Genomic DNA, 12,500 nt, shown 5'->3' on the forward strand with positions numbered 1-12,500 from the left:
CAAGTCAGTCTCAAGTCTTGAGGCACAAGTCCCAAGTCAAGTCCAAACCACTTGGTGATGAATTTCAATTGACCGAAAAAAAAAGTGTGTGTATATATATATTGTTTTGGAATGAGCACAGTGTGTGTGTGTGTGTGTGTGTGTGTGTGTGTGTGTGTGTATGACTTAAGTCATTTTCAGGGACACACACCAGACTTAAGACCAGTTGATTGGGGACGGCTTGTGCAATTGGGGACAAAAGCCGTGTCCCCAATTGGTAAAAAGCTGATTTTTGGGTCAGTGGTTAAGGTTAGGGTTAGGGTTAGGTTTAGGCAAGTAGTGGTTATGGTTAGGGTTAGGGTAAGTCTCCAGGAAATGAATGTAAGTCTATGTAAATACCCCAAAAGTCACTTAAGTAAGACTGTGTGTGTGTGCGTGTGTGTGTGTGTGTGTGAATAATGTCTTGAAATCCATCACTAAATAGTTTGAAAACATGAATGATTCCATTCTGAACAATGTTAGTATTTGGTAGGCAAAGGTCTTCAAAAAGCTAGTAGCTATAATTCAGCTTTTACCAAAATAAATTTAAATTTCTTGTCTGTAACAACTATGAATTTGTGTCACTTTTATGAAATGTCTCATTTTGGAACAAAACTCTGCAGATGTCCCTGCACCGGTGTCACCAAGACATTCGCACTCAGTGAATAAATTGATTCTGATTCAAATTGATTCAGTATCAGTGGCACCTGATGAGGCTCATGGTCCCGTCTGTTTCTTTTGCCTTCCACATTAATGCATCACTTGTCGAAATGTGCCTGCACCTATCAGCAACTTCCAGTACGGTGGCAGCATTATGGAAATCCACCATCTTGCTTCTATGCTGCATCCATCCTGAAACATTACACCCTGCAGCCACCGCTGTTGTACGGCGGAATGAAATGAATAATAGGTAAAAACAGAAAACGGCTGGTTGCCACGCTGTTCCTTGTGTCCCCTGATGATGCAATTTGAATTTTTCCCAAATATTTCCTCTTGAGGATCGGGCAAAAGCGCAGAATTAGTGCAGCAAGCATGCAATATAAAGTGAAACTTGAATGACGGTTGTGTTTGGGCATTTATTGTACTTATTCATTGTTATTTATTGCACCCCTGATTCTGATTCTCTATCAGTGAGTGAGGAAAAACAATTTCTCTTCCCTGATGAAGAAGCTTGATGAGCAACTAGGGCATTCGTGTCTATTTTCATCTGGGAAACATTTACTACGCTAGTTGTCAAAACGTCCCTGCACCAATGTCACCAAGACATTTCTGTGCATTTATTGTGCTTGGCAGATGAAGTGTTTCTGACTCGGCTTCAGCGTCAGTGACTAAGGAAAAAATATTTCTCTTCTGCAATTCAGCGAGTGTACAAAAGGACGAGCTTGATGAGCTACTTGGGCATTCACGTCTGTTTCTTACGCTTAACATGCATCCAAACACAGCGTTTTTGGCAACCAAACAGAGGATGGGCGCCAGCACCAGATGGGGTAGCGGAACGAAATGTTACCGGAAATATGGCCGCGCCGCGCAAAGCACAACATGAACAGAGACATTTGGCAGATGAGCGATGACGTTCGTGAAAGTTACAAGCAATACAGTCTGCAACTCCAGATGTGGTGCTGCAATCTGGGTAATGTCACAAGATGTGGACCCAGGACAGAGGACACACACTTAAAAATGAGAACTTTGTCGGGTGAAAACCTCGTGTCTCCAAAATGACGACTTTTCAGGAGCGAAGACGAGCGGCCTCGTTTTTTTTTAGCTTGACCATCGGGAATTTTACAGTTTGTCCAAAAGGGTTTGAAAGGGTTTTATAAGCCCAAGGATGCACATCTTAACAAGTCATTTAGTCTCATCTTTACCCTTCAAATCTTATTTTTCTTATAACAAGAGAAAAATTCCGTCAATGAAGTGAGATAACTCCACGTTTTTCAGGAATTTTCTAGAAATGAGTGTCAAACTCTTGAAACGACATGAAAATTAGGACTCAATTATAGACTAAATGACTTGTTAAGATCGATTTTTTTTTGCAGTGTGACGGAAATGTAATCCTTCAAATGTAGTGAAAACATGAAAATCATCAAAAGGTTTTCACGCGACAACGACGATATGTTTTTTGCACAATCTTTTTGGGGACTTTAGAGCACAATCTGCCATATTACACACTGGTGTGATTAAGAATTTCTTCACACAGATCCATACACAGCACATGAACGCATCTCAGAGGGTTCAGTGCCTTGCTCAGCGACACCGTGACCCGGGACGGACGCGTTGGCGAGATCTACGTTCCTCCGCCGGGAATTCAATGATGTGACAATAGCACAAACTGGAACAGGCCATTTTCACCTTTTAAGGTTTTCGTCATGGTTGCAGGGTTAGGGTTGGGGTTAGGGTTAGAAAAAAACGTTCTCTAAAAAATTAAAACTTCACTTGCCATAGAAACTTTCGTCACGAGTTGGGAATTGAACCCTGGTCGTCTCTGCAGAGCGAGGCACTGACACAGCTAGGTTTAGGGGTTTAACTGGCACATCATTACAGATCATCCAACAATAACAATTTTTCTAACAACTAGATCTGAACATCTGCCTTAATCAGTAGTGAATCCGGTGCAGCCAGCGTTTCACTCTTCTAGTTGTGAATACTTGAGCGCCCCAACACCTTCTTCAGCCCCTCGCCAAATGAATTACGACCCCTACTGCCAGGAATCACACACACAAGCCTATCTTTAACAGCTGCGCGGCGTGTCGGGCCAGCTTTCGCCATCAAAGAGCCATAAAACGGAGCCTTTAATGGCGGCCATGATGGCTGAGAACACGGGCGTTAGCGGCGGGTGAACAGACGGCATCTGACACCGCAGGTTAATAAACGTTAGAGCCCCTGCCAGGATATTCAGAGTCACTTCAGGCTTTTTTTTTTTTTTTTTGCAGCAGGGGCGAAGCGGACCGCAGAAACGTGGGCAGGAGGCTGTCGGCCGGTCGAGGTGAAAGAAAGAAAGAGATCTGAGGATTTGTCCATGTTTGGAAAGATGGACGCCGTCTAAATGAGGCTTTGTGGTGCGATGGGAAAGAAGCTGGATGTGGATTAGTGTCTGGAGTCAATTTATTTTAACACACAACGTTAAATCTACACTACCAGTCAAAAGATTGGACACGCATTTTTCTTTATTTGTACTATTTTCCACATTTTAGAATAACAGTAAAGACATCAAAACTATGAAATAACACAAATGGAATTATGCAGTGACCAAAAAAGTGTTAAACAAATCAAAACTATCTTATATTTTAGATTCTTTAAAGCAGCCGCCCTTTGCCTTGATGGAAAGGCAAAAGGCTTTGTAAAGAAATTCACACATAGGATCAACTTCACTATTTATATTTGTCTAAGAAACTAATTTCAAGCATTTAAGCAGAAGCCTTTAGATCAAAATGGCTTTAAGAGAATGAAAAACAGAACATTCAGTCAGGTGGGTTCAAACTGTTGACTGGTGTGTGTTACAGTCACATTTTAGGCATTTAGCCGGCAGCACTTTTATCCAGAGAGACTTTCAATAAGAGCAACAGCAGAATAAGCTTTGATTCCTAGATGACCGACATTACAGGCAGCCATAAGGAGGTCAAGGGTCAAAGCTTCAGTGGCCTGACAACAGATGGAACAAAATTATTGATTTCTGTAAAAGCTCAGCCTCACCGCACATTTTTTTTTTCCAGGTAACAGTGGTTTTTCTTTTCCACCTTTCTCACATTTGAACAAACGTATTCTTGTGTTCCTGACAGAAACCGGCGGCTGTGTTCACTAAGAGGCGCACTAATTACTACACCGTGTGCAAAAACAGCAGCTTTCTCCAGCCTGATTTATCAAGACCACTTATGCAAATCAAGTCAGTCGCAATTTTCCAATTAGAATACCTGAAGCGCAACCGCAAGTCCCACACTGCTCCAAAAACAACAGACAGGTGAGAGAGCAGACTCCTCTCGGCCCGAGCTTCCAGGTCGTTTCATTCATTTCGTCAAACAGTGATAATGATATGTGACTTGGCAATCTATCATTTCTTTTAATCATCATCCTCTGACATTTGAAAGAGAGGAATTCTCAAAGGGAAAACACTCTTTCTCTTCTTTTGTTTCTTATTATTGTCTTCCTTATTTTCTCTCTCTCTCTCTGCCTTTTGTGGATTTCAACCAATAACACAGCAGCCATAAAATATCGTTATGCAATTATGTGTTTTGTTTTAGTTAATCGATGGGAGCGATCCATTTCAATAATCTCCTCCTCCATTTTTGCGCCCTACCATTGCCCTACTCCTCAAAATTATCATATTTATTGGGTCAAATGTTCTGCCAAGTGTCATTATTAGCGCCACCGCAAACGCTTATGTATTTCAGATCCAGCGTCTCTTGGCCATGTAACCCTGCTGAAGGCTTTCTGCTGAAACACGTTGGTTTTTCTGTACCAAGAGAAACATGTTTTAGAACATCGATTGGCCTCCAAGAGTTTGCTCTTCCCTTCGAGCTTTTTCTGGTTCATGAAACTCTTGAAAAGTTGTAAATTGTACTTCTTCCTGTGTATCTACAGCACTTAAAGGTCCCATATTCTCCACTTCCCAGAGTTTTATTTTGTGTCTTGAGGTCCATGCAAAGCTGTGTGTGTGGTGTCATGAACCAAAAACACTCTCAATCCATTTCTCCACGTTCATTTTCCAGCATCTCTCTGAGCCTTACCAAGAACAGGCTGTTTCTGTCGCCGTGTCTTTAAGGCTCATTAATATTAACGACCCCTCCGTTCCGATTGGCTAACCGTTTCGAGAGTGAAACGTGAGACGCCGCGGTCCGGCGGCTACAGGTAGGGAAAACTCTCCGGTAATAAACGATGACGACCGCTCGACCGCTTTGAAAAAAACACTTTGTTAGTCTATTATTTCTTACAGAAATGATAATGAGCGAACCTTTGTGACGCCACAAAGTTACGGAAGTCCAAACGGCTCGTTTAGAGGCTCGCTTTTCTAATATGGATTGTGTGGATTTAGTTGGCGACCGTGCATTTTGATACTTTCACCATGTTTAGATAGACCATCCAACTCCTTTATCATCACAGAGGAGAGGGGAGTCCTGCTTTACACCATATGGGACTTTGGTAATCCAAGAGTTACTCGTCTCCATCTTTGTCCCTCAGCCTCACTGTGGTGTTTCTGCTCTGCACTTCCCACAGATCACCTGTCAATCAAACAGTGTGGGCGGAGCTTGGATTTTCTGTTGATGCAGTTTGAGTTTCTCTTTTCTTTGTCTGTTCAGCCATGGTGGCTATCGCTGCTCATGCTAACTACCCAGTTCTTCTTCTTCTGTTTATTACAAACAAACCGGAAACGTAAAACGCATCACTTCCTGTGCGGCAGAGGATTTTTTCCCAGGAAAGAGCGACCAGACACCGGCTGCTTAGAAAAGACAGTGGTTGAGGAGCAAAACGGACATTTATTTATAAGAAAATATCACAGATTATTACTTTAAAGAGCGGTGCGATCCCTTGAAGGTGGGACAGTGTGCGCTGGAGGTCAAGTGGGTTTCGGGCGTAGTAGCGAACGCGCTGTGGGCTAATTACAGCTCTGACCTCGGTTAGATGGCTTTTCAAATGCCTCTACATCTGCAGGGCCTTTAGTCTGCAATGAGAGTAGGAGGAAGGTCCATTGTGTGTGTGTGTGTGTGTGTGTGTGTGTGTGTGTGTGTGTGTGTGTGTGGGCGGATAGAGGAGGGTCAACACAACAGCAGCAAGGCCTGCTGGAATAATGTAAAGCCATTAGAGAGAGAGAGGAGAAGAGAGAGAGGGCATGAGGAAGGAGAAAAAGAGAGACTAGATGAGAGATACAGAGATACAATGCATTGAGAGAAAGAGGGATAGAGAGAGAAAGAGAGAGAGAGAGCGAGCGTGAGTGAGAGACATTGGGCATAGAGGGAGAAATAGAGGGAGAACAAGAAGGGAAAAAGGAGAGAAACAGTGGGCGAGGCAGGGAGAAAGAGAGAGAGACACACGGTGAAGGCGAGAGAGGGAGGAGAGATAAAAAAAGAGAGAGGGAGGTAAGAAACCGAGTGCGAAAGAGAGGGTGAGAAAGAGAGGAAAAGAGAGAGAGAAAGATACTGGGAGAGAGATAAAAGAGACAGAGGGTGATAGACGGAGAGAAAGAGAGGAAAAGAGATAAAGAGTTTGTGAGAGAGAGAGAGAGAGAGAGAGAGAGAGAGAGAGAGAGAGAAAAGTAATTAAAAGTAAATGTAATTTCATAAGTTATTCACATATTGCTTGTGTTTTTTCTTATTTATTTAATTCTGCATAAACACATTCTTCTTCACTGGATATGTATATTTTAATCAAAATTGTATTGTTGTTGTTTCTGTTGCTCATGTAACTGTTTTATGTTTCTCCTTGCTTTGGCAACACTGACATTGTCATTCATGCCAATAAAGCATTTTTGAATTTGAATTTGAGAGAGAGAAAAGGGGCGGGGTGGATCGAGAGTGTGTGTGTGTGTGTGTGTGTGTGTGTGTGTGTGTGTGTGTGTGTTAAAGAAAGAAAGAAAGCAAGAAAGATTTAGAGAGAAGAATCACAAGAGAGAGAGAAGGGGGAGAAACGAGAAACGAGAGAGATGGAGGGCGAAAGAAGGTTGTGAGAAGGCGGTGTGTGTGTTTGTGTGTGTGTGTGTGTGTGTTTATGAGAGAGAGAGACTGAGAGAGAGAGAGAGAGAGAGCTCTGTTATCTTTTCAGCAGACTGGCGGGGTTTGAAATGCAGATGCTTCAGTGTCTTTAGAGTTTTGTCCTCCCTAATGGTTTCTGCAGACAGCCGGGGCCAAACAGCTCATTAGCATAATTCATTTCACTTCAGAGCGTCTGATAAATGCTTCCCGACTCGTCGCCTCGCTGTGAAATCGGAATATTCCTCCCGCTCTCCCGCCGAGCGCCGATCCGCCGAATTAAACCACAGGAGCGGCTTTTTCTGCGTGGGGGCGAGCCAAATCTGGCAAAAGATGGCGGAGAAAAGACGAGGGAGAATGAAAGTTTTTTGTATTTTTTTTTTTTTTTTTTTTTTTTTTACTCGTCACCAAACAGCCAGTGTGATGGTTTTTTTTTGTGAGGAAACAAGCGGTCAGGAACCGGAGCGCAGAGCTGAACCGAGGAGAGCGGCAGCAGCCTGGGGTTTGATGGGAAATGAAGTCCTGTCATTCAGAGCGGTGCTGCATGATGAAAGCGGAGGAAACGCCGGGCGCTGCAGAGCTGTTACACAAGTCTCTGTCGCCCTCTGCTGGCGGTGGACGGTCAGGGCAGCTTAGTACACCAGGGCAGTACTATACTATGAGGGTGTTCTGCTGTGGCCCTTATGTGAAATTCAATGACTTTTTACCATGACTTTTCATCTCTATGTCGGAGCATTTCCATCAATTCCCCCCAAAAAACTTTATTCCTTCCTGGCTCACTCATGTTTTTCAGTCTGGTTTCCACAAAATATCATGAAATAAGCTTGATAGGTCTGGAGACAAGGTAAAATCACTGGGCAGCTTATCATTTTTTGCAGTGCAGTTGGGCTCAAAACGACCTAATGCGATGAATATGTAAAAAAAAAAAAAAAAGTTGGAAAATACAATCTTTTATTTTCCTGTAATGTTTATCCCTGATATTCCCTGACTTTCCCTTATCTGGAGTAAACATCTCAAAATAAATACCATGATATTCCAGATTCATGATAATTCCCTGACCAGTGGGAATGCTATGGAAGTTTTTATTAGACTGTAATAACTGTAACTGTAATCTTTATCATCCAAATCCACAGTTTACATCATAGTCAGTGGTATCAAACTGATGTAAGCTATAAAGTTTCTGATATGAACTAGTAAAAGCTGCAGGACTTGGTTGCTTGAAGCTGTTGTTCATCAAAGGATTAGACAGGAGGATCAGACTCTCCCTCCTGTAGGACTGAATCATTTCTGGTAGGCATGGCATTATTTCTATTGCTTTACCGGCAAAAAAAAAATTACCAGTTCAAGCGAGCGTTCTGCAATGTTGAAGAATTTTTTTATTGAATTTTGCCATTTCCATTCAGCTTTTCCAATTAGAAAATTTGTAAAAACAAAAAAAATAAATAAATACTTGGATGGAAACCCTGCTAATGTCACCCATCCACTGTATATTCATTGTACTTGGTGAATAAAGGGATGTTTTCTGTAAAGCTTTGACTCATATTTGCCAAAAATACCAGTCAGACCCACTGTGACGCGTCGGGTCCCCGGAGACTGGTGGTGGTGGATTATGGGAAACAGGGAGCAAGTGTGTGTGTGTGTGTGTGTGACTCAGAGAGTGTGACGCTAGCAGAAGTGTGTGTGGGAAGGCGACTGGAGTAATATATATATGACTGTATGTGTGTGTGTGAATGTCAATTTATGTGTGTTTGTGCGTATTTCTGTGCGTATGTACGTGCGTAGATGCATGTATTTGTGTGTTTGTGTGTGTTTGTAGGGCAGTACCTGTGTTTGACAGATGTGTGGGTGATGAGGGCAGTGTGTGTGTGTGTGTGTGTGTGCGCCGTACCTCTGTTGGACAGCTTCTCCAGCAGCATCCTGAATCGTTGCACCACAGACGGGGAAACGTCGTAGGTGTACACCTCCTTCACCGGAACAGAGTGACACCTCCCAAACATACCATCTGTGAGACGACAGGAACACACACACACACACACACACACACACTTTTACTACAGCGTCCAACTGAATTTTACATTTTGCATTTCACATTTTTAGGAATTTCATCAATCTGTGATGTTCAACACACTCCAGGAGTTATTTTGTGATGAAATGTTGTAATTTACTTTTTCGGTGAACCCACTTTCCCTCAACCTCTACTTCTACTGCAGTTAGTGATTTCCTACATTTCCCAGAATGCCTTTCGACAATCCCCCAGAGAACGGGCCTGAACTTGTTGCATTCAGCTGTGGGTTATCGGTTAATGTACTAAGAGTGAGAGTTTTTCCAGTCAAGAAATGACATGATATCATGTGAAATAATGTAATATTATGTTATATATGTTATAAAATAAGATATATGAGTTCAGACAGAAAACTTAAACTGCAAAGTAATAAGAAGATCAGCAGAGATTTGAAGAACACCATCCAACATCCAAGACTAGGACCGAGCTGATGAGGAACGGGATGCTTTCCAACTTCAGTGTCTTATCCAACTTTCTTCTTAGGACTTCTTTTTTATTTTTATTTTTTATTTTTTATCACTGACCATAGATCGCACTACACAGAGTGTGACTTTTCAGAGAGTCATACTTCCTCCTCAAAAGCACACAGTGGGAAGTGTTAATGTGAGCTGTGTAAAAGGCCAGCGGGAGGTCGTCTTGTTTTGACAGAAATGAAGCCGTGGGTGTAGAAAGTGTCCGAGGAGATGAGTCAAAGAACAGAAATAAACGGAAATGTCTGCGCGTAATACTCACACACACACTGCTGAACTTACTGACTGTCAAAAATGAAAGTCCAAGCACCAGCAGTGTGCCATAACCCTCGCTTAAGTAACACGTTTTCACTATTTTCACTCTTTTATCTGCACTGCACCAAAACCCCCTGCTGGTCTCGCTGTCACAGATTTACATATGACCACATTTATTTCTTTAAAGAGACTGAAGCCTCACATTATTGAGAGGCTTCATTTTTCTGACATGGTGGTACATGTGTGTGTGTGTGTGTGTGTGTGTGTGTGGGTATGACTTAAGTCACTTTCAGGGACACACACCAGACTTAAGACCAGTTGATTGGGGACGGCTTGTGCAGTTAGGGACAAAAGCCGTGTCCTCAATTGGTAAAAAGCTGATTTTTGGGTCAGTGGTTAAGGTTAGGGTTAGGGTAAGTCTCCAGGAAATGAATGTAAGTCTATGTAAATACCCCAAAAGTGAGTTAAGTAAGACTGTGTGTGTGTGTGTGTGTGTGTGTGTGTGTGTGTGTGTGTGTGTTGTTGCCAATATAGAAGTCCACTTCTTACTGCATGCTGAACAAGTCTCTCTCTCTTTTCAGCTGGCCGGTGTTATAAGGAATATCCTGGTAACAAGTTGGTTGAGAGACAACAGAGGGCTAACAGGCCCTCTGGCGGCCATATTGGAGGTCCACAGCTTTTGGGCAACAATGGTTGTTAACAGTTGATTACATTTCTAGACATAGCTACAACTTGGCCATCTCAACAGAATTGAAATTAAGTGGTTAATAAATTGTTAATTTCTGTGCTGTTTTTGACTGGGAACTGATCATGTCAGCTAGCTAATCATAGTATCTGGTCAGCTAACCAGCTGTCTTGTTGTTGAACACTTCTGATTAGCACACAAGCTAACGTATCTAGTAGCAGCTAGCGATAGCATGTTAACATTAACATAAGTGTCTTTGCTGGCTAGTTAGCTAGCTAACAGTTTGTTCAGGTTAACTGGTGTTTTGGAGTAGAGACTAAAGACAAGACAGTTTACTGTGTCACAGTAACCTACATTTGGAAACAAATCCACCATATCAGACGATTCACTTATTCAGATATCTCTCGTTTTCTAGCTTAATTGTTATATTTCTATAATTCTCCACCGGACCTCCATGATGGCACCAGACCTGGTTGATTTGTGGGAGATTTGTGAAACAACAAATGTTTTATTTCTAGTTTTATTGTCACGCTTTTGCTGTTTTATGTCTCTATGACCCTTCATTTTAATTATCTCAGATGTTTTGTGTTTTACCTTTGACCGTTGTTATTCTTCTCTTCTTCTTCTGTTGTTATATTCCTTCTAAAGCACTTTGTAACCTTGGTTTATATCGAGGTTTAGGATACCTACTTAGGCTACAACTGCGAGCCTCTCATTTGGTTCTATAACATTCAAGTAAAAAAATGTCTGCAGTATTAATGTAGGAAAGATTCAGGATAAATGCAAGAAGGGGGACTTTTACAATGGCTACCGCTGCAGAAGGCATTTGTTATAAAACACCTCACTTTTTTGACAGGATGGTATCAGTTTTAGCGATAAGCGCTAGCTCCCTGGCTTTGGTGTTAGCTCCCGCATCAATACTGAGGCTTTTATCTGCGAAGGCTCATCTACAGTCGAATTTATCTCTCCATTCAGCCTCAGCAGCCTCTGCCATGTCAAACCCCCTGCCTCACTCTTAGATGATGCTGCACTTTGAGAAGAAGACACACAGAGACTCATATCAATGCTGTTGTGGAAAAAAACAAAACATGTAGGGCCTAATTCATACTTTTGGGTTGCTTTATCTTTCTGAAACGGAGAGTTTACATGGTCATATATATGTTAAAGATGACCAACAGAGTTTTTGGTCACTGCTAAGCAACGTGGGTCCCCATAAAACAACAAAAACACTTACTCATATGGTTTTCCACTTGGCTTGGGGCTAACAACCCCATCCTGTAAAATGTCCTTGTTACAGTACAATGACCAAACTAAAAGCCAAAGTAACATGGCTTTCAAGCACGCACATGAGGACGTACGAACACGCCACGAGCACGGAGGAGACGCAGTGCACAATAGGTCTTAGGTCTCACTTGTAAAAGAGGTTTCAATGTCAATGTGACTTCCTAGTTAAATAAAGGTTATACAATACTGCAGAGGGAGAGTTCCAGGTTGTTTTGTCACTCAGTAACCATGTCAGCAGAAGAAAGAGACACGGCTGAGTCTGAGAGAGCAAAGAAATGAAAACCTGATCGTAATGTTGAGTGGAGAAAAGTCCTGGATAAAAGGAGACACTATATAAATACTGGAGAAGCTTCTGATTGATGGAGAAAGCATTTCGATGCAGACGTAGCATTCTTCATACTCGAATGGTAAGTTAGCTTGCTAGCTAGTCTAGCTGTGTTAGTTGTATTACAATCCAATATTGAGCTGGGAATTCTAGCAAACGATGTGCCGATGGGTGAAGTAGCTGGTATGATTACCTGAAACACCTGCAATTTAGGCTGTCAATCAAATGAAGGGGGCGGAACTTCCTCTCCGAGCCGCTGCACTGAGAACCGAGACTAAGACTTTCCTAACGTTTTAGAAAATACATTTATTCAACATCGTCATTTGGGGTCTAACAACACACTCTATGTCTCTACGAGTGAAATTATGACTGTAAACAAATCCATCTTTTTTACATGGAAAACTCTGTTGTCCATCTTTAAGTGAGTTTCATGACCCTTGGGCCTTGAAATCTGTTAACAGCCCATTACATGATTTCAGAAATACACAGTTTTCACTGAAAGAATAAGTATTACTTTCTTCATTTCTGATGTGTTTTTTTTCCGACTGCAGCGATATTTCACCCACTGCCTCGACAGGAATAGAAACTCTTATTCACCAGATGAACACACTGAAGAAGGTGAGGCGATCAGGGAGTTACACAACAGATGCAAATATGAGTTTATATTTTCAGCATCAAATATCCATCCGGCATACTTTCAATTTTCCGGTTACACATTTTTTTTTTT

General features: G+C 42.0%; 1 protein-coding gene across 1 annotated transcript in view; it reads right to left on the reverse strand.

Moving 5' to 3' along the window:
* Positions 1 to 8,689, reverse strand: part of LOC139917389 (receptor-type tyrosine-protein phosphatase N2-like) — a 186,661-nt gene extending 177,972 nt beyond the window's left edge. The window contains exon 1 of the mRNA XM_078287538.1: positions 8,581 to 8,689. Coding sequence (XP_078143664.1) covers positions 8,581 to 8,689 — 109 coding nt within the window. The remainder of the gene's footprint in view (positions 1 to 8,580) is intronic.
* Between the last annotated feature and the right edge of the window lie 3,811 nt (positions 8,690 to 12,500).

The sequence above is a fragment of the Centroberyx gerrardi genome, chromosome 13 (genome assembly GCF_048128805.1).
Source record: "Centroberyx gerrardi isolate f3 chromosome 13, fCenGer3.hap1.cur.20231027, whole genome shotgun sequence".
Lineage (NCBI taxonomy): Eukaryota > Metazoa > Chordata > Actinopteri > Beryciformes > Berycidae > Centroberyx > Centroberyx gerrardi.